Source organism: Nipponia nippon, unplaced genomic scaffold (assembly GCF_047370975.1).
Source record: "Nipponia nippon isolate SJK-2023a ecotype South Korea unplaced genomic scaffold, ASM4737097v1 scaffold_2, whole genome shotgun sequence".
Taxonomy (NCBI): domain Eukaryota; kingdom Metazoa; phylum Chordata; class Aves; order Pelecaniformes; family Threskiornithidae; genus Nipponia; species Nipponia nippon.
The window spans coordinates 75,331,351-75,353,743 of NW_028262336.1; the positions used below are offsets into that span (position 1 = coordinate 75,331,351).

A 22,393-nucleotide genomic window follows, 5' to 3' on the forward strand; every position below is an offset into this window, starting at 1 on the left:
TTTATGATTGCTGTCACCAGATTGCAAAGACACCAGAATATGGTGAACTTGTGAGCATCTACTCAGTCCCCAGTGAGTACACCTAAGACCTAAATTTCAATAGCCTCAGTCACGTTCACTGCGGTAGGGCTATTTGTGGAGATGTCAGGTATTGACTGCTCAGTAGGGGTTAATCTAATTCAGCTCTAGCCCTCTGTCAGCTAAATATCTTGTCAAGCCTAAAGTTCTTCATAAGTGATAGAGAAACATTGCACTTCCAGGGAGATATTCATGTAGTCTCTGGCAGATGTCTACATTAGACTGGGAATTACACTCTGAAAATGCATGTTTTCTTAACCAACTCTGCAGGGAGTCCATACTACTAAGTCCTAATCCTGTAGCTGGAGTTCTCTATTACTGTGTACCTCAGAACATGCCAGTGTCCAGAGTGGGATCTGCTGAAGCATCTTGTAGGCATTCTCCTATCTTCCACAGTGACTTAGTGTCCAGAGTGGTAATATGGGAGCTATGCATTTTGCCCTTATGTGGAGTTGTGATGCTGCTAGGGCCTACACCCAGACCTAGGAACCAAAAAGTGCTGCTGGGTCTGCTAACAGATGCACAACCTTAGACTTGTCCTTAGTTAATTATGGCTAAAATTAGATACGATGAATCCTTTAATCCTTATTAAATGTCTTGGCTTTCCCACCAATGACTATCTGTAACTAGCCACTCAAGCTTTGCTGTTTACAGGCAGCTGCATTATAGAAGCGTTCTCTATTACTATTCCAACAACCTAGACTGATACATTAATATGATTGGGGGATGGGAGATAAAAGCAAGAGGAAAATATAGGAAATCTTTCCTAATGTAAAATATTTGTTTTTTGCCAAAGAAAGTTCACAAAAGGGTCACTATTTGTATGGAGGTAAACCTTTTTAGTCCTTGTATTTTACCTCCCCTCTAACCATTAGTAATACACGTAAAAGTCCATAAAGTGTTGATTTCTGTCTATTCCAACCAAAGAAAAACGTATGAGATGGTTGGCTTGGGAAATCAGTTTTCAGTCTGCTATAACATACTATTTGTTATAAGTGGAGTCCGGCATTGCACGCTCCTGTTATGAGTTCACAATATACCTGTGTGCTGCAGTCTAGCAAAATACAAATAGCTGCAAAAGGCTGGAGGAAACTAATTGCCAGCAAAGTATAACACATATTTTTCTTTGGATAGTGAGAATTACTATTTGCAATTAATTCAGAAATTACCAAAGCAGAAATTACCAGTTTCTCTGTTGGTATCCACATTTGTGCACAACTAACTGTTTCTGAAAAGACATTTTATGGTCTACAGTCAGTTGCACAGAAGGACCCTCTCATTCTCTAGTGGTAAATGTGTGGTGATATATTACAAAATCCGTGTTTTATGGAAACTTAGAACTTGTTGGTTACAGTCATATTAACAATGCAAGAGTTCATCACAGTGTAACACCTTCCAGGCAGGTAGTCAGTCATCGTTGTTACTGTCATGTTATTTGGAAGCATCTAAATGAGCATGGTTTATGCATTGCAAGTGGGGACAGAAGCCCTGCTACCAACTTTTAAACCACGGTTTTTCTTTTAATATCATGTCAAAATGCTAAAGTGCAGAGGATGTTTATATAGTCACTATCTTTCTTTAGCATTAACAAGAACATTAAGAATTCACTTTTCATTCTGCACAGATTCATGCACAGGCACGCGAAATGAAATGTAATCTATCTTTCAGCAGAAAGAGCAATGTTGATGTATTTCCTGCATAGAATTCATCTTCCAGAGGCTGATAATACAAACTTTCTGTATATTGGACACCCCCCCACACCCCCCACACCCCCCAGTCTTTATTGAGCAGAGGCTAAAACATCAAATGAGAGGAAGCGGATTTTAATCCAGATTTACAAGGAGGAATTGCCACTGAATAAAACTTGTGCAGCCTCTGAAAGAACTATTTTTGTTGGAGACTAGCCATCCTTTTAGGTACCTGATGATACCACAATGTTGAGTATGATTAGGAGTATGATTAGAACTATCTATCAATATATTTTGTAGACTAAAATCTCCTTTGTGTGCCTTTGATTCATAGACCCTTACTACAAAGCCCAGCAATACGGTTATATTTAGACAGCTACAAATTGAAGGTCTGAGCTAATCATCCAGGTTCTCTTCATACTCAGCAGGGAGAAATGGGTAATTCAGAGGGTAATTCAGATTCTTGTCATGTCCAAATGAGTATCTTAAGCAAGGTCTGGATGTGCCTAATTCTCTCCATCAGTTAATAAAGGAATGAGGTGATAGGTCAGACTTTGATAGCAACATTAGAAACACAAAAAGCTAGGGCAAATAAATCCCACTTCATCTAGTCTGGTTTGATATGGCACAGATGTGCAAACTTTAGCCTACACATCCTGCTTTTCTTTACCCGAATAGCCAAGCTCAGGAATCACAAAATTTCTCAATGTACAACAACCGAAGAACCATGACTATGCCATTTCTTCATCTTACTGTATGCAGATGAGTCTAGTAATCAGTAGTGGATTCTGCCTACGTGTTTTGTATTCCCCACCTCTGTAACAGGGATACATAATACCATTCATATCCTGGAAATGAGATGACGACCCTCAGTGGGTTTTCACACTCACCAGGTAAAGGAAGTTCTACCAGTACTAACAAGTATATTTTTAGAAGATGTTCAAGCAGGCACTGTGTTCAATGAGACAGGCAAGACATCACTATTCAGGCAAGGCAGACACTGCATCGTAATCAAGACACTGCAATTTTTTGGACAGCTAATTAAGGTAGAGAGCTGTCTTTCCTGTTACTGTTGGAAGAAGGTCTTTCCTTGCTCATACTAAGCAGGATCTGAACAGCAGGCAGACCCATTCCCCCTGAAGACAGAGGCAACCACTGTAATAAAGATCTTTCTTAGTAACCGCCTCACGTGCATTAGGAACGCAATGCATCAGATCCCGCAGCATGCAGAACCATTCAGCTGGGGTATGGAATAATATCGCTGTTTTTAAAAATAGGACTCTGGCAGGTCTCCCAGGAGGGTTCTGACAGCCACCATCATTCATCTGCCTTTGCCACCTGAAACTGGTATTAACCATGAGGGAAAAAGTGATCGCACAGACTTAAAACTTAGATATTGCTGTGACACGGAAACTGAGAATAAACAAAACCTGACACTAAGCAAACACTTATTTTTGGAGAACCAAGCAAATCCTAAATCTGACACCAAATGACCACGACGAATGTCGTAAAACATATTTATTCATTGTGTGTCTTGTACTCAGACAGCTAAGAAGAAACAGGACTCTCTTTAAACACACAAACCCTAGAACTGGAGGAGCTGTACACCTTATGTTTTACAGGAGTTATCTGCTGATTAACATCACACAGGGTGAAATGGCATGTCCGACAGCACAGCATCTAAGGGTTGCAGAGGGAGCAGCCTGTGGGAAGTCAGTGGGCTTCTGAAACACCTGCATGAGCCTGTCATCTTCACTCTTAAGACTGTGGCCAATACCTCCTGAGCTATGAAGTCTTTTACAGGCTCCTTGCTTGCATCTTTCCCTATGGCCCCTGTACGCAGAAGGCGTTTGAAAAATTGATCTCAGTATTTTAAACCCTCTAAGATTTATACCTACTGGATTTTATTCTGGGGCCTCTTGAGAAATAAGATGTTGAAAATAAACATCCTATCTCAGGAGAACTGTGCTATCACTGCATATATTTAACATTTCTAGACTCTGGACTAAATGGATTCTAACAGAACTGAAACATAAACTCCACTTTCAGGAGTGCCCCAGAGGATTCCCTGGGCAATTCAGATCAATGTCTTCATAGTATACTGTCCTGTTAATTTTAGTCTTTTATAGCTAAAATGCAAAGCAGATTCTTTTTTTTTTTTTGAATCATGTTTTCTACTTCATGTAGTTTTGGAGCACTGGGAAGGAATTGTTCACAACAGATTTGTTAGGGTACTATTGCATTTTTTTATTGTAATAAAAATCATTACACAATGTAACAAAAAAAAATTAAAAATATGACTGAATGGACACTTAAAATACATCCCACTTTATTCCTAAAAAAAATGTTTCAGCGTCTTTTGCTCATGGAAATCAAGACTTTATTTACTTTTATTTTAAGGAAAGCAGGAGGAAAGACAAAAGAACATTTTCCTACAAAGTGTGACAGAATATATACCCCTCCCCAGGGTAAAGAGCATGAAAGGTTTGCTTTTTCAGACTGGGTGCATGCTCATCCACTTATCTATGCAGCCTCTATACTGTACTTGAATGTAAATCACTCGCAAAATGCCACGGCCAATTTCTCAGTTGCCTATCTCCATAGTATGCATGTGCATTATGTATTATATGGTTAATAGTGCATCAGCTCCCTTGTGGAAAATCAAAAAAGCTTCCATGTCCTCCTGAAGAAAAATGTGGAATTATTTTATACACGTCCAGCCAGGTCAGGCTGCAGTATGTTCTCGGGAGGAATTCCAGCTGAATTAAGGCAGCACGGTGCTGTACAGTGGTGCGGTGGATACAGAGATACTTGAGGCAGCTCAAACGCAGGAGGTAGTATGGCTATATCAGCACGGTGCTCTCTGTAGACTAATTAGTCCTGCTAAGAAGCAGGATGTAATAGTCCAAGCTAAATGGTTTGAGGTACTTCACAAGTGAGATGATGCATATCTGTGTGGTGCTGTGTTCCTGCCTTTCCCTTGGGCTGTGCCAAACCCTGCCGAGGAGGCCTTCTGTCTGAAACCAGGGACCTCTAACATTCACAAAAACTCACGAAGCTGGAAAGCTTAAGGGAATCTACTTTATCAAGCTCCCACAGAGAAGCTCAGTGGTTTGCCCAAGGTTGGACAGCAAGACAGGGGCAATTCTAGGGAGACAGCCCAGGAAGGCCTGGGAGCTTGTTTCCATTGCTCCAGTGCTATCTCAAGGCACAGGACTCGGAGCTGAATGCCACCATAGTGTCTGCATTGCTGCACGTGCATATATGGGGTCTGAGACCATGGGAACGCTTACGCCAGCTTTTAGCTCACTGAGGGAATACATACGCTTCTTTCTGTGGGTGAGGCATCATCCTTGAAGTGAGAGAAGAATACTGGAAGGAACCAGCAGCTCTGGGCACTGGGCAGAATTACATCAGCCAGAATGTAAAATTACAGAAAGAACTGCTAGCATTTTAGCCTACAAGACACACACAAGGTAAAGATGGTGAAGATGAAACTTAAAGAAGTGTTTTGCCCAGCACTGTACAAAGACAAATGGGAATGAAGGTGAAGAATAAGAATACCAAAGCTTACACCATGTTGCATTGTCCTCCAGATAGTCCTCTGGGAAGCAAGAGGGAAACAGATTCAGGGAACAGAAAAACAAAACAAAACAAAACAAAATAAACCACAGGTTATACCAAACAGGCAACCACAGAGAAGATAACGAGTCTTTATAAGCAGTCTATTTTAAATGAGAAAATGCTCTACAGAAGCAGCTGAGCTCAGTGGTTAAAATTATTTAGTTTCTGACAGTATTTATCTTACTGAACTTCAGGTGTAATTGCTAGATGCATAGCTTAAGGTTGTTACTTTTTGGCACTTTGTAGTAGAGGGATAGGGAATGATTTCTCTGAGCTGTTTAAATGTGTACTTTAGGATGAGATGAATCATGCTTTAGAAATATTTGATCTCAATTCATGTGCCTAAACCTATGTTTAGACAACTGAACAAAGACTTTTACTTCTCTCTGTCAACAGGAAAAACTACAGTCATCTAGATTTAAAATCTAGATAGCTGGTTACAGGTGTCTACACTATGGATCTCTATATTGAATCAGTAAAGTCCTCATTTGTGCTTCTGTTACAGTTAGTAGAGAAATAGGATGGAATCCAGTTACCTAAATATGGGCATAGACAGTGAATTTAGTAGCTCTGAGGTATTCCATCTTATTTCCAGCCAAGTCTACTGTAACTTTGCTTTCACATTTGGACATCTTGAAGACCATAGGCATCTCAAATAGCATTAGGTGACTATGTTTATGTAGCTGAATTCCACCCGGAGGGACCTGCAGAGAAAAGCTGGGGCTCAGTTCTGTTCTCCCACTTGGATGCTACATAGTAGGCATCCTCTAGAGTGTCCTACCCAGCCTTCAACTGCGAGCCCAGGAGGGCATGGCCATCCCAAAGGATTGTCCTATCTGCCAGCTCAATTAGGTGTCTTAGATACTCCAAGGCATCTCAGTGTTGCATACCTACATGTGGATATCTCAGTTGAGCCTTTCATTTCCCAATCTGTGAGAGGTGTCTGTGGCAGATGGGGTGAATCACTCTCCGAAGATGTGTGTCTCTCTCCATTGACTTCAGAAAGAGCCTGACTTTTAGGCCCTGTGCTGTAAAGACGTGATTGAATTGCCTGAGCATAGGTATCTTGAATTGCCTGAGATGCTGCAGCGTATACTACCCGGCTCCCCACCGCTGCTCCAGAATTATATTGGTCTCCTCTAGTCCTGTGCCATATCTGCCAGTCCCATGTTTTAGATACTCTGGGGTGTCTCAGATGGTGCTTTATGTCTATGCTTAGACAACTCTCTCAAGCTCTATGTAACTTCCTAAGTACATCTGATGCATTTTAAACCAGCTATACCACTGCTTTTGGGGGACAGTCAAATTTTTTTTCACATTTCTCACAATTTACTTTGATCTATTTCTTGTTTATTAAGCCTTAGTGGTTATAGCTATGACAATAACACAGGGCAACTGCTCTCCCCCTTGTAATGGAATAGCTGGATTCATCACACAAGTTCAGACAAGGATGAAGGAGCACTTTCTCAGAAGGGTTCAGTACCTGGTGATTTCAGTGTAGGCTTCTTACGAGGGTTACTTTGTGCAACATACCTGATAAAATACGCTCACCTCAATTAAGCTTTTAAATACGAGCAGTTTATGAGGGATATGAGCAGGAGTAAAAAAAATTGGTTCAGATATGCTACATGTCTGTATAAGATTGAGATGCAGAGGAAATATTTTCTAAACTTGGTCTCTTCTGAGGACATGCTGTCAAAGACAGATGAAAGCAGAATTGCTTGTCACTTCTTTTGAGGTTTACATAGCTGCATGTTTGGACTTTGCGATGACAATTTAAAGTTAAGTGGTCTGACAGTGTTTTATGAATACAAACTCCAGAACAGACTTCTAAAAGCACTATGTAAGACTGAACAGTCAGCTGACTCACAAGGAAAGATTTGTTTCTTATATCTATAATAATCAAAAGGGGCTTTAACTGTTTGACACTACTATCAAAATACTAATATTGCTGTACGTTTGTATTAAGCAAGCAATAGAAAATGATCAGAGTGCAGACTGGAAAACTGCTGTGAGTGGGATTCTCCTTACGTCCTTTTGTGTTGCAAGGGTTAGGAGGGTCTAACTGAAGCTGGTCCTGCAGGCTCTGTCTATAGTTAATGAAGAGAGATACGTGATTCAGGGAATGATTCGGCACATTAAACGCTAAGGATCTAATGTAGGCAGGTTGAATGGTGTTCCTGCGAGGCAGGAGTGCAGCATTTATATCCTTCTGGATAAAATTACCCAAGTTGGTGTGAGATGCAGGCAGTGACCTTTCTCAAGCGCTGCTAAGGGATTACAGCTCTGAAACAACGCCTTCTGCTTTATTCCACATAAACAGCCTTTCCTGGCTCCAGCTGAGGTTGGTGGCCATCTCTAACCTGAGGGACTACTGGTCTCAATCCAAAAGGAGATAACACATGCATCACTGCCATTTGGAGATGGATTTGATACCAACACGCATCGTTAACAGGCCATGAATAGTTATTATTTTAAATATCACCAGCAAGAAAAACAAATAGGTATTTGGCCTGAACACTTTTTAAAGTAACAGTAGCAATGCTAAGCTCTTTTTTTTTTCTGAAATAATGTGCGAACAAATCTAGCTACATCATATGGAGACAAGCTCCCTTTTGAAGGTCTACAAGTTATTATGAGTTATAAAGGATTATCTGCATTGGAAATTTACATTAGTTACAGCCTTTAAAGGCCGGCAGCACATGACACACCTCTGCTTTATTCAGGATGCTGCTCAGTATTTCGTAAGCTTGTAGTTTAAAAAAGATATTAATGTGTTTAGAAGTATTCTCCTTATGTGAACATGGAAGATCTCTTAAACCTGTCTTTTTATTGCACAAATGCTTGAACTGTCCTTACAAAATAAGAGTAATCCAAGCTGAACTGTGCTACCAGCCTTCCCTTTTACGCGCTTCCTTCCACTTCCTCTGTTTGCAGCCTTTAGCTTTGTCCGGAGCATGACTGAAACCTCCAGGCTTTGGTGATCTTTCACTTTACCTTGGCCAATTCTAGATCAAGATCCAGGCCTCTGCACTGAGCAATACACAAGGACTGGTTCTTTGAATCTAAAGTGAAAGGGTAAAATTAAGAACCCGTCAAATATGAATTGAATATTACCAGCCAGATTTTTAGGCTGAGATGCTACACTGGGTTATGAATCTGCTGTGGCAGAAAGACCTAAGTCTACAATGGAGGTAAACTTCTTTTCTGCTTCTCCTTTTAGGATAACCAGGCTCCACTATTTCCAGAAGAGCAGAGACCTAACAAACATTTCTCTTTGCTGCAGGGTAACGCCATGTCCTGACTAGAAATGCCATGGTATTTTTTTAGCTGAATTGCAATGACGATTGACAGAATACAGTACACAGATAGAATACAGCATAGATAGAGGTGGTTGGAAAGACTTGGCACTGTGGAAGACTGCTGTGATCGTCCAAGGAATTTGCTGAATGATGGCGTCAAGGAGATACCCAGGTCCTTATCTGAATTAGTATATTTGGGTTCCTGCTCAGCGGATTTAAGCTGCATATTGGAGAAGCCCCTAGACATTTTAGGCTCGTGATCAGAACCATAGCAAGACATTTTGGTGCCCTAGTGGAGCCAGCACCTGCCTGGTACCCAGCGGGAGTCCAGCTCACCGAAACCTCATACCCCCAACTAACGGTGGCTGTTTCCAGCTGAGCACTCCTCTCCCCTCACTCTGGCTACAGCCCTGAGCACGAGTCTCTTCGGCAAGACAGACGAATGCTGTGCAAGTGTCCAGCAATAAGCTCAGCAAGTGGAGGGTATGAGATACAGTCTGTTTTGATTCAGATGCTTTACAACTCTTTAATTTTGCTCATTGGCTTTACCTCGAGATGATTGCTGAGACAGTATAAACAGCTATAATAATTAGCTCACTATAAATCTACAGATGTATGAATAGTAGGAACATCGAAGTCTGAAATGTGAATCCAATGACTGGTAGTAAAGAAAATAATCCTATGTTAAAGCCTTGTTTTCAAAAGGATTGAATAAATAAAGCAAGATTAATGATCACTGAAGTTTTAGCTGATAAAAGTCAATTTTTGAGATGGATGGAAATAAAGCAGTGGTAATTTTATAATTAAGTAAAGAAGTGGAACAAATCAATGTGCCTTTGCAAGTGTATATGCTAAAGAACTAGCTGCTAAAAATTGCTTTAATACATAAAAACATTTTTAATAAAATAAAAAAATATAAAACATTGCTGTCCATCACTTTTCAAAGAGAATTTATACTGCAAAGTACCTGTCATGACTCTGTTTTTTGGCCTGCAGGAAAGAGCTTATTCTCTTCCAACATTTCTAATACATAAAAACTGAGTCTTATTGTTCTCCTACAATGCAGTTCTGTACCATTTCCAATGGAGAAAAAAAGATTTACTGAATGCTGGAACAGCTGGCATAGAAACTATATAGAGTGATTATGAAATTACTAAAAGAAAATGTCAGGAGATTATCACTCTTCTACATTACCAAGCCATCTCTACTAATTTGAAAATGGAATATATTTTGACTTACCAGCCTATCCAAACTTGTGCCAGCAGCAGTTGTAGGTCGCTCCTCTGGGTTATATGGTCTAAACCGGGTATTGAAATTTTCAGGGACAGAACGGGAAGATCTCAGGGCAGGTGCTGGTTTAGGCTGGCCACATCCTTGGAAAACCTGAAAAAGACATGCACGTTATATGACAATCATAGAAGAAGGGAAGCTAGTATTTTACAGCTGCTTTATTCTCTCTTTCATATATTTGAAACCAGCTTTGACCGAAATTTTGATAATAGTGAATTGAGCACTTGCCCTGCATTAAAACTCAGATTAATAATTAAGCATTATTAATTACTCAATGAAGGTATACAAACATACCAGGACCTTAAAAATCTTAATTTAGGAAGGTGATTATTCTAAGAAGTTAACATCTGAAAGCATTTCAAGTGCTATCTTTCCAGGAAGAGAATTGCTATCTTTCCAGGAAGAGAAACGAGCTAAAGGAAGTCCTTTGTGACAGGACTTAGTTGGTAATAGTTTTAGTTTTTGTTATTATGTGGTATTTACCCAGAATCACAGCTCATTCATAATCCCTACACACAGCTCTTCCAACCTGGTAATTTTGTTTGTAGTGTCAGAGAAAAGGTCAATGGTGAAATAGTCTTATAACTGGATTACTTTCTTATTCCCTAGCAAGCCTCTCCCTGAAAGAGGGGTGAGGCATATTGAGTGGGCAAGAGTGAGAATTATTTTCTGCTAGTGTGTTTTCTAGGTATAAAAAATAAAGTTCAGGGTTATGAAATTTTTCATATACTTCCATTTGGAAAACAGTTGCAGTAGCATATATCTTGTGGATACTAAAGGACACGGAGGACACTTTCGAGTATTGGATATCAAGTATATATCCCAGAGGAACTCTCACAGAAGTTGCTCAGCTGAAAGGAGGTAGAATATTCACAGAGTTAAATTTTTCAAGCGCTCTGATGAAGTAGGATCCTACTGTTTGCATTCATACCAACTTTTTCAGTTTTGGAATCATCTTGCTTTTTTGTGACCACTGTATTTTGGCTGTTTCAACATTTTGCCTCCATTCAGAAGCAAAAAAAAAATGTTGGAATTCCTTGTAAGATATATTTTACAAAACCCTGGTGCCAGACACAAACTATCTGTCTGAATGAGCTTTGCGGAGGTAAAAACTCTTATGCAGGTGCTGTGTTTTGTTTGTAAGACCAGATTATTCCTGTTTGTGTGGCAGATAAGATAACAGCTATGTTGTGAGCTAGCGATCAAAAAGACTCATGTTTCACTTTTAGACTTTTACATTTTCCACCTTGAGTGGTTCTCTCTGAAGTAGCCATGGATGTTGTGACTTTTTCTGCTTTCAGGGTACATTACAATTGGCTTTTAGTTAGGTTTCCTGATGTTAATTCAGAGGCCCCAAATGATTCAAAATTTGCTGAAACAAACTGATTCATACTAAATTTATGTCCAATCATCAGGTCTGTTTTGGCTCAAAGTCAGCAAGTCAGCTGTTGTATGGCCATTGGGATTTTTGATTTATGAGTGGAATACTGCTTGGTCTGGTTTGAGAATATCTGTAAGATTTTTTTAATAGTTTCTAGCCTCCCTAGTTATGAAGACTATTGGACAATAAATTCATTTAATCAAACAGGAAAAATGATTTTAGCTTGTAAAGTTCTGAATTTTTCAGCAGGAAAGAATCTTATTTTTCCTCTGTGAAGAAAATTTGACTGAAAGATTAATGTTCAGGATTTATACATGATTGTGTATGATACTGTACATTTTAAAGGGCCAAATACGTATGTTGGGGGCATCAGTTATACTTACAAAATTTTACTTATATTTCTTCTGACTGAAGATAAATTATGTGCAGAAAACTTAACCGTTTATTTAGATATCTATGAAATCCCATTTAGTCCATTAGGCAATCAGGTACTTGCTCACAAAGACGAGTGACGATTATCCAAAACATGCAACTTGACACTCAGGGGAAAGGAAAGTGAGGGTACTGAGTGTTCTCCTTAAATTTCATAGTGTGTGACTGTTAGGCTGCTTGTATGACCATGTGGAGTAACTGCGAGTCTACATAATTTATATTTCGTTTTCCTTATGACATACTGAAAAAAACCCAACATAGACTTCGTGGCATTTAGCTTCATACAAATAGTTGTAGCAAGTAGTTTTATATGAACAAATTTACATACAGCCAGACAATAACAGAGATGGAAATTAGATTATAATTTTTATATGACAGAAGAAGAAATAATTTACTTTTTAAATGACCCGGCAGAAATGCAGTAAGGATCCAATATTCAGTAACTAAACTTTGAGTGCAAGAGGGACATTTTCTAATTTGCATCCAGGTATTAACTGACAGAACAGAAAATGTAAAGCTGATTGATACCTGAAATTAACAAATGCTTCCTAAGAAGCAGCACATGAAATACTTTCTTCACAATGCTACTCAGAGATACTGAACAATTTCTGGAAAAATATTCAGGTGTTTCATTACGCATGCTGTGAATTGGCAGCATAAATCCACTCTCTTCAAAAAATTGCATTTTATATATAATAGGTGCAGTCTGTTTCATCTGAATTTAGAGAAGGGATTCCATTTGAAATTAAGAAACCCGTATTTAGGTGTGTACATGTAGGTGCCTATATTTAAGCTAAACATCTAAACTCCCATTTTAGACAGTGGAGATCAAAAGCTCCCTTCAGTTGCTCTCACATCAGCATGTATAATGGTTTGTGATGGCCTGGGATCTCCGAGGTATCTGTTAAGACTGTCTTAACACAAGACCATTCTCCACTGAACTGCAGCTAAAGCTCAAACGGGATATCTTAGGGTGTCAAAAAGAGCACCAGACCTCTGTGGTTAGGGATATGAACCAAACCATGACATCACGTCAACAGAGCCAGTGAAGAATTATATCTATTGAGCTGACTAAATGGAGGTATTTACTTCAGGTCTAGGAAGTAGATACTGTAAAAAAAGAGTCCTTTTCCCAGGAGAACTCGAGGTTTTGAATCTCAGCAGATAGAGTTTGCTCTCGATGAAGCCTTGAGTCATACTATTATTTAGACATGTGCTAGTGTTCAGTGTTTCCTATTGAGTGTCTCTATATGACTCTGCTCCATTGACTCTTTCATCTTCAGATAGAATAGCATTGATTTTTTCCTGAAATGCCATTATATTTTTCCTGCACAGGGCTATGGAAAGAACACAGATAAATGAAGAGGTTTTGTTCATTTGAAACTCTGGGGCTATTTTAAGAAGAACATTGGATGTAGTTTTATGAAGATTTCCTCCTTATAAATAATGTATAGGTAGTCTGCTATGTCATGGAGCTCATTCATCCTTTTAGCTGAAGTAATTGCTGAAAAGGAACTTATATCTATAGGTTAAAATGGCACATCCGTCAGCTCAGATAAAAGTAGATTTAAGACTTACTAAGGGGAGACTCAGTTATGGGATAGCCTTTACGAAAGTGGAAAAATCTTGGCATGGCAGCCAAATGACACTTACAGCAACCAAACATGTCTGTATAGAACCAAACTTTAAAATGCAGAAAATAGTCCAGCATGTTGTGTTTTTAGTAGCAATGAAGACAAAATTATCCTGATGCAACCAGATTAGAATTTTCTTCATTTTGAAGAAACATGGATGTTAATACACCTTTTCTGCTGGTTTTTGAGTTTTCCTCCACTTCTTGTGAAGGAGCAATCTCTGCAGATGTCAACTACTAAATGTTCATATTGTTAAAATGGAACAGATGTAGGATTTACTCTTTGACTTGAAGCAGGAATCAAAAGTAATGGTACTGAAAGCCTTATGGGAAGATTGTGAAGGCCCTCAAAACACTTTTGTTTTGGCCAGGATTGAAATGAGCATTTGTATGTTACGACTCTCTGAATATAACTCCCTGAATTTCCTCAGAGAGAATGAGAATAAGAATAAGGTAAATGTATGCTATAACTAAGTCTTGGATATGAACTGAGCTATGGGAAACAATATAAAGAATATGAAACTTTTACCTGAGAAATAATCAAGCTGTTGCTGAGCACTGAGTTTGGCACTATAATGTTCAAATACCAGAGAGGCATCACTGGCGAATGACAAAGACATTTTAATAATGAAGATAATGTGTCCCAGACATTATCAGGAGAAACCCAAGCTAAATCTATTGCAACCTGGCGTCTACCAGAGGCAGCCTTCAGGGAACACCACTGAAGTCTGGGTAGACCCATACTACAAAGCATACTTTTTAAAAGTGCTGATGTCTTGGGAGGCATCTCAGACAGCCCAGCCTGATTATTTTTGCACTCTGTGTGGTTTAGTTTGCAAAAGGCACTCTGTCAGAATGGCTGCAGGTGTTAGATGATGAAGCTATGGAAGCTGGTTTTGATGATTTTCAGCCCTTGCATTTTTTTGGAGAAGGGAAACTCGGCTCTGATTCAGAGCGCGTAGATTCCTCTAGCAGAAAGGCCTTGGGGTTTGACTTTCTAGATCATTGCTCCTTTTTGAAAAGCATCTCCAGATATTGCAGCTGTCAGAAATGTGACTTTCCCTGAGGCAAAATAAGGACCTCATGTGGCTGTTGTTCAGGGACATGACAACCACACAAGGTGAGCAGTGTATGAAGCCTCGAGATTTGTGGTCAGACTTTCTAGACAGCCAATGCTGAATATAGACCGCAGAGAAATAGCAAGAAAACAGAGACAGATTCCAGCCTCAGGATGAAGTGGAGGCTCTTAACATAATACTAGTGCCTGGTTAATGTGAACTGTGCTAAAAGAATCAACCGCAATCAGCACACGAACAAGAAAAGTTAATGACCTAGGAACAGAGATGCTCCATTTTATGCAGTGACAGGGATATGGCTGAGTCTGTATGTCCTTGGTCAGAAGTATAAAGACAGAAGAGGTACATGTGGCACCTCTATAATTCTCTGTCTTGATATTGATGTGCACCCATCAAGAGTGGAAGACAGAGGGTTTGTGTCTTCTAAGGAAATGAAAGACAAGGTGTGAACTCAAGCAATAAGCCCTGACTGTGTGCACTGATTAATTGTTAACTCATTGGCTTTTTCTTGGACTGCTCCAACTTGCTCTTGGCAGAATGCAACAGCTCCAGAGAAGGTAGCTCTCAGCAGTACAGAAATGAATCAGGCTGTGACACTTTGGCCTCAAGCTCAGGCACTGGTCTTTGTCCCCCTTTTATTTATTAGTATAAGTGTAATGATGAAGACTATTTCTCAGAAGAATAGTGCTGAACAGGAGATGCATATTTATAGGAAAAATATATTGGACAAAACCTTCAGTACTACATCAGGTGAAGAATGGAGGGACAAACCATAAACACGGAGACTTAGGAAGTTCACAATGTATTTTTCTGCTGATGTCTAAAATCGAAGACTTCATCATTCACATAAGAGCATGCATTCTTATTTTTATATGCTTATTATGTTGGAAAGTGTACATTGTTGCTCACTTAATTTTGCCTCCATGTGCACAGTAATGTACAGCCAACATGTTACATCAAACATACTTCTATTTTTCTCAAATAAATTTCAATATATGATTGCAGCTGGTATAATACAAAATATGATTTTGCGATACAAAGACAAATTGATCATGCAAATTAATGCAAATGACTTTTGTAATAGGGCAATTTTATATAAATATTTGAAACAGGAGAGGGATGGATTTTGGATTAAAGGAACTTTGGGTCTTCTGCCCGCAAAGAGGATGAGATTCGTGAGAGGTCCTTGAGGAAGAAACTGTTCATTTTCATTTGTTCCACTCCTTTTAAGAGAGAAACAGCATTATACAAAATGGCCCCAAGTTCTACTGAACACAGCATAGAGCCTCCTCCCAGATATCAACCAGATTTTTAGGTAGAAAAAGCTGCACGTTAGTGGTGAAGAATAATTTCCATGTGTGTGTGTGTTGCAGGCAGAACATTATTAGTGCATCATCATTTTTGCATTGTAAAAATGCTCTGACTGACTTGTGAAAATAGCTGTGATTCCTAGTGACCACATTTTCAGTGGGTACAGCCAAATGCAAGACACAAGAAAAGAGAAGAGAAGAGTTTGAAGAAAGAGAAAATAGCGTGATTTCGGCACCCTGCGTGAAGCTTTCTGAGCGGCGTCTCAGAATAACTGACAAGCGTGGCTTTTCTCCTACATTAGGTCTGCAATTGCATTCCGTGCACCCCATTACATCCGGCAAGGTATCTGTCATTTTCACTGAAGCTCTAAGTGGTCAGTATGTATAAGCGGGAAAAATTAGACGACAGATGACTGATTCGAAGTCCGCTCATATATCATCTCTACAGATCTGACATGACAGAGGAGAACACAGCACTAAACCCAAAGTCTTTGCTTTCTTGTATTTTTCTCTAAGAATAAAGCATTTCCATGTGTTAGGACCTGAAAAAAGATGGATATAACCTAGGAAAACCAGGAAATGACATTTCAGGGGAATAATGGCCTACACAGAAATATACAAAGGCCCCTCAAGGATAGACAGCTCTGTTATCTATGAAAATATAATAAAATAAATTTCACTGATATGATATGATTTGGTTTCTGTTTCTCAAGATTTTAAAAAATATTGGCTAAGGTTTCTCTTAGAAGAAAAACTTTACATTGCAAATGGAATTGCTGTGATTTATTAATCTTTACAGCAAATAAAATATTTCTGAGGGACAGCAGAAACAGTCTGCTCTGCTACAAGCGAGTAGTGAGATGAGCTTGTGCCAAGGTGATGTCATTGGACTCTGGCAGGGGATGCAGCTTTCCGACTAATGGAAAAACTGTGAGAACCGAGCAAGTAAAAAGGAAAATGAAATACACCTGAGCCTTGGGTGAGTTTTCAGTGAAAATATTTTTTGCTTCTTTTTTTGAGGTAAGGGCTGAATTTGCTGAAGCTAGCCTTTAATTCCCAAAATATTTGAGAGAATTTGGCTGTTAAACATCTTGATCACTGCTGCCAGAACAAAGTCTCATTGCGCAGGATGTAGACTGCTTTTAAAATCTGAGTAACTTCATGTAGATTGAAAGTAAAAAGCATCTTGAAGGAAATCCTTAGCAACCTGCAGCACTGGCGCCATAAAAAGCATCTAATTTTGGGTTGGCAGGAAGAATATTAACCTCAGCCTCCTGCCTTTTGTCCCCACATTTTTCCCAGCTATGGCAGCTTCCTTCCAAGCAATGGAAATTCACTGGCTTGGACAGCAGTCTAGCCAGCACCTAACTGACCACTGGGAGATCAATGGGATGTAGAAACTCCTAATACAGAGAACGTGGCAAACTGTTGACTTTAGATTTTGAGCCGCAGTGCACTGACGAATATTATGGAAAAGGCGTTAATTGTGGGCTATTGGCTCAACAGCACCTGCTACTGAATTTGAAGGATCTTATTAACATGAGGTTCAGAGGTGGTGGCGATCTGCGTATACACACACACTAAAAATGGAAAGGAGGAAGCTGGTATCATTAACTCTGTTTATCTTTGTGTCATAATCCAGACAAAACTCTATCAAACTAAGGTCTGGTAATCAGAGGCTGTCCAATGTAATGATATTTCCCTTGAGTGGCTATTAAAGGAGGTTAAAATGGAACATTTTGTGTATTCACCTCAGACACATTGTACTTCAGTCTGACCTAGACAGATCAAAATGTGTTTGGAAGTTAATATGGAGAATCACAGATGAGACACTAGCAGAAGCTACCAAATGTACTCTGCAGGATATTGCTTACAGAGTTACCACTAATTTTCAGCACTCTGTTTTCCTTAAATCTCTTACGAATATTAATTCGGAGCTTACTAAATGGTAACTTTCTCCTTGCCACTCCCTCTTGAAAACTTCAAGACTGTTTAACTGGATGAAAGATTCATTCAAAGGCAGTCTGGTGAACTGTTGAATGAGCAAAAGCAGTTTCTAGTGGTCTGGACAATCTTTCTTAAAGTCTGAACAGAAAAATGGTGGAGATGTTTTTCCCCCTGCTTGTGACATTCAGCAACGGAGAAGGCGTGACTCACACAGTACCTTTGCCGACACCTGCATGCTGTTTTCTTGCATGTTCATGATGGCTTCAGAAATCTTGACATCAATAGGATCCATGACTGATTCAATGTTGAATGGTCCCTCTAATCTCTCCGCTACCAGAAGCATAGCATCTGTTAAAACACAAAGCAGCCATTCCCTTAAAGAAGGGATACCTTCGGGTGCCTCAGGCAGACCAGCGTCGCCAGCCGGAGGCACGGATACCGAGCGCTCCCGAGCAGGAGCCTGTGGGGACGTGTGGCAGCGGGACTGTGAAGCCTGCAGGGCAGCTTCCCAGCTGTCAAAATTATCTTCCTCTACCACGGCCACCACAGAAAGAGGAATAAAGACTGTAAAAGTTAGATCAATAACAGTTGCCATAGAATCATTGAGCTTGGGGTAAAATTATTTTACACAGCATCGCACCACTCGAAGCAGCTAGTGCTCTGGAGTGTACTTATGTAGTCTCCTTCTCGAGAAAAAGCAGGATGATAGAAATGAATCCCTGGGGTATGTTCTTAGAGTTTGTGTGAGATGATGAAAACTTTGATGTATCAGGGTGTTATAACTAAAGCAGCTGTTCTTTCTGACCTTAATGATCTCATTTTCTTGCAATATGAACAGCAGATGAATATTGGATTTCTGCCATAGCGTACAGGTATAAACCATGTTTGCCTTGCTACATTTTCAAAACATGGTTGAAAGTTTTATGCAGAAAAATATATTCTTTGTATGTTTTGGATTTTAAAAACAATTGTTTGCTTAATTTACATTAAAGCCCCTCTCCAAAATAATTATATCTATTTGAGTTCATTAACAAGTAAAACCCAAGCAACTGAACAGAAATTAAGAACAGTAAAAAAGGTTTTGCCATACGTCACATATGTTTGTCTATGCACAGACAAAGATTCATCACGATTTCTGTGGCAACAGCCATGCAATAAACTGGATTTATACTATACCTTTGAACATCATATTCGATCCTTGTCTCATGTTAGCATTTAAAATTTTCAGCATCTAATTAGCTTTAAACAGATGCCACTTGCAATTTTAACACGATAAACAAAAATCTTCACATGCTGTCTTCTTTATCACTCAGTCTTAGGCTCCAAAAGGTACTGACCAGACTTCCTTCCAAAACAGACCCCACGCGTGCTTTGCTGTCCTAAGCACCCGTCCCACGGCAGCTCTGTGGAGAAGGCACGGAGGACCCCGTGGCCCCGATGGCAATGTTAGCTCTGCACTTGGCTGGGGAGTCCCGGGCTTCTTTCCAGCCTGCGTAGCCACCTTCTCCCTCCCCACAGAAGCATGTGTGCGTGGATGCATGGGAGGAAGAGGCTGGTGTCGTAACCTAGCAGCTGAGACACAGACTCCCATGCGCAGCCAGACCTGAGGGCTACAATACGTTGTTTATATGCAGTCAATGCATGCCTATAAATCCCACTGAAACTGAAATTACTTGGCATGTAGTACCTAAGCACTTTTGCAAATTTGGGTCCAATATTTCACAGTACTTTTAGGCTAGAGAGAGTGTAATGCCAGTTATTTGGAGTGGGGTGTATAACACTTGTTGCTAACTGTGAGAAATGGTGAGAGGATAGGAATTGTTTCAAACAGAGGTGTTATTTTGGCTGTACATTATTTTAAAATTCTTTAATTTAAACCCTTTCCAGTGGGAAACTCAGTAAAAACAGCACGTAGCTCTGATAGAAGAAACAAAACAGTTTTCATACACGCAAAGATACATACACACACATATACACATGCACATGCATATGCTTAAAGATGCCTGCAATAAGTTACCAATTTTTCCACATGCAAAGGGAATTTGTAAGTGTGGACTAGTATAAAGGATTTTCTTCCTCACACGTTCAGAATGACACTTTATGAGCAATGTGATCAGTCTAAATCCTAGCTGCCACAACCAGGACTAGGCACTGTCAGGCCACAGGTCTTGGTGGCTGGATTATGGTGGTTTAGTTCAGGATTAGGATTAAGACTAGGGTTAATGCATAAACAGTCACAAGGTGTTTTTTATTTTTTTTGTAGGAGTAGCTGACAGCTTAAGTTAAGGACAGGTGCTTCTTTGTAGGAGCACACTTTAGTTTGGGAACTAGCAGGTTGGACAAGTCTAGTGCCAAGCTCAAGTACATGTTTTGGATAAGGGACTGTGTTGAAGCAGAGTACAGTAAATAGCTAATTGCTGGAGACCATGAGAACGGGTGGTGGCTTGCGTCTACTTGCTGTTTCTTCTGATGGCATGCTGCACTAGTTCTAAATTAAATCCTGAAGTCAAATCTCAGCTACGTGGCAGAAAAGTGCATCATCCTTAACTGAACGAGAACCAAAGCTTTAATTGTAAGAACAGCCTTTCCTCAAGCAAAGTGCCTTCAACTTCAAAATTAATAGTTCTAGGATATGCAAACTGAAGATCTGTTCCTGGCTTAGCTAGTTTGTATCTTTAGAAAAAACATCCTTTAGTTCATCAGCTTCTATTTTCTGAACTTTAACCCTATCCATTGACTTAGTCTTTCCTCAGTCTTTGTACTGGAAGTGGGCAGACACTGCAAAATGTGGGTAATTCCTGGCTGCCAAAGGTCTCTGTGAGCTTTTTCCTACGTTGAGATTCCTTGTTTGATATAGTATGGTATAGGTCTGATGGTGGGTTCAAGACCTTGGGTTCAAGTTAAGGTTAGAGTCAAGTTTATGTTTCGATCACATGGGCTATAGCTTTATGCTAAAAAAAGGGAAAGAAAAGAAAAAAAAAAAGAATAGAGAGCAAATTCAAGCAGTAGATCTCAGGCTGTCCACATTCTTTAATTGCTATCTCCTTCTCTGGCTTGGAATGACCCTGGACCATTCCAGGCAGCTATTCACAACACAAATCTGCGGAGAAGCTAGCCTGAAGCAGTGAGGCTGTGAGCCAACAGTATTACTTGACATTGGAGCCCTGTCATCTTTTATTTAGTTAGCACTATAGGGATATGGCTAGGGACCAAAGGTTTAAGGGAAAAGTTTAATTTGAAATATCCACACCTTTACTGATGACAGGTACATCTTTATATCAGCAGTCTGCATGTTTGTTTTGGAGCTAGAATGTGGGACAGGACTAGTGTTAAACTAGGGGCCTATACAGGGACATATTTGAAGAGGCAGAGTCTGAGAAATGGATTAAATGTTGGGATGAGAGAGGCTTGAAGAGCTAAGGTAAAACAGGTTCCTCCTGCAACATTATTTCTGAGGCTGAAAGAAGTTGTGTTTCCAGTTAAGGCTCATTTTAGGGCTCAGCTCAGACTAGAAGTCTTGGGCAATTGCACAGTTCAGATGAGCTCTCGCAGAAATGGAAAACTAATGTTGTTTGAGGACTCTTTTTATCTTCTTCAGTTTCAGCAGGTGTGTGGGGCCATGGCTGATTTAGCACTGACTAGACCGCTGGGTTACTCCTGTCTCCTCCTTCTGGTAAGAGTACAAGCTCAGTCAAGCAAAAAAGGATGAGCAAGTGACGCTTCTATGAACTCCAAAATTATTTTCTTAGCCTCTGTCTGACTGAGCTCTTCCTTTTACCCTTTCTCTAACCATCACGTTGTCCCTAATATTGTCAGACCTATCCAGATGATATCTGACAGCCCTAGCCTGAGGGAAGCCTTGAAGAGCAAGGCAGTCATACAATTGCGAGCGTCAGACCCCTTGGGAACATGATCACTACTGTAGATAACTACCTTCTATCTACTGTTTTTTGGAGTTAGTTCTCAGATTAAAATTCAGACTGAATTTCCTATCCTTAACATTGATCTCTAGAAAAAAAAAAACCCAACACAGTGTGTTGTCTTAAGGTGAATTCCTCCCTTGGAAAATATTTCCTCAGCTCATTAGGTTGCATCCTCTTGTTTGCCAACCCTAACCCTCACTGCAGTGCTAAACCTTATTATTCACTTGCACAATTCTATATGAACACATACAATATATACACACCAGGTATCCTATGCAATTGAATGAAATAAAAGCTGTTTGGTTGGATATAGGGAAAATCAGATGAAATTTAGTGATTTGAGATTTATGACAGGACAGTCAAAATGATGTAATGGTCCCTCGCAGACTGTAGCTCTTCAAATCTATAATCATGTAACGACAAATACAACACTGTTGTCCCAAGTCTCTTTCTTCTCCTAAAAAAATGTTATGAATATTATTACAGGAGAAGCTGGCAGGCTTTCAAAATGAAGTTAAGAAAATCTATATGCCTCAGTCTTGAAATCTTAGTTCTCAAGAACAGAGCCTTGAACTCAAAGAAAGCTTAATTCAGTTCAGTGGGACTCTGTGCGGGTTTAATAATTTCTCAATCAGCTCAAATAGTAGATATTGGGAGCTTAATTATTGTTTGTGCTATAAAAATCTGAAAACTGATTGATTCATTGACT

At 39.7% G+C, this 22,393-nt stretch overlaps 1 protein-coding gene across 2 annotated transcripts in view; it reads right to left on the minus strand.

Moving 5' to 3' along the window:
• The window catches only part of GPC6 (glypican 6), a 773,103-nt gene that overhangs the window by 63,980 nt on the left and 686,730 nt on the right, over positions 1-22,393 (minus strand). The window contains exons 5-7 of one of the 2 annotated variants that reach the window (XM_087757954.1): positions 17,979-18,109; positions 9,932-10,075; positions 5,341-5,370 (exon numbers count right to left, since the gene is read on the minus strand). In XM_087757954.1, coding sequence (XP_087614080.1) covers positions 5,341-5,370; positions 9,932-10,075; positions 17,979-18,109 — 305 coding nt within the window. The remainder of the gene's footprint in view (positions 1-5,340; positions 5,371-9,931; positions 10,076-17,978; positions 18,110-22,393) is intronic. The other variant, XM_087757955.1, reaches the window with a different exon arrangement.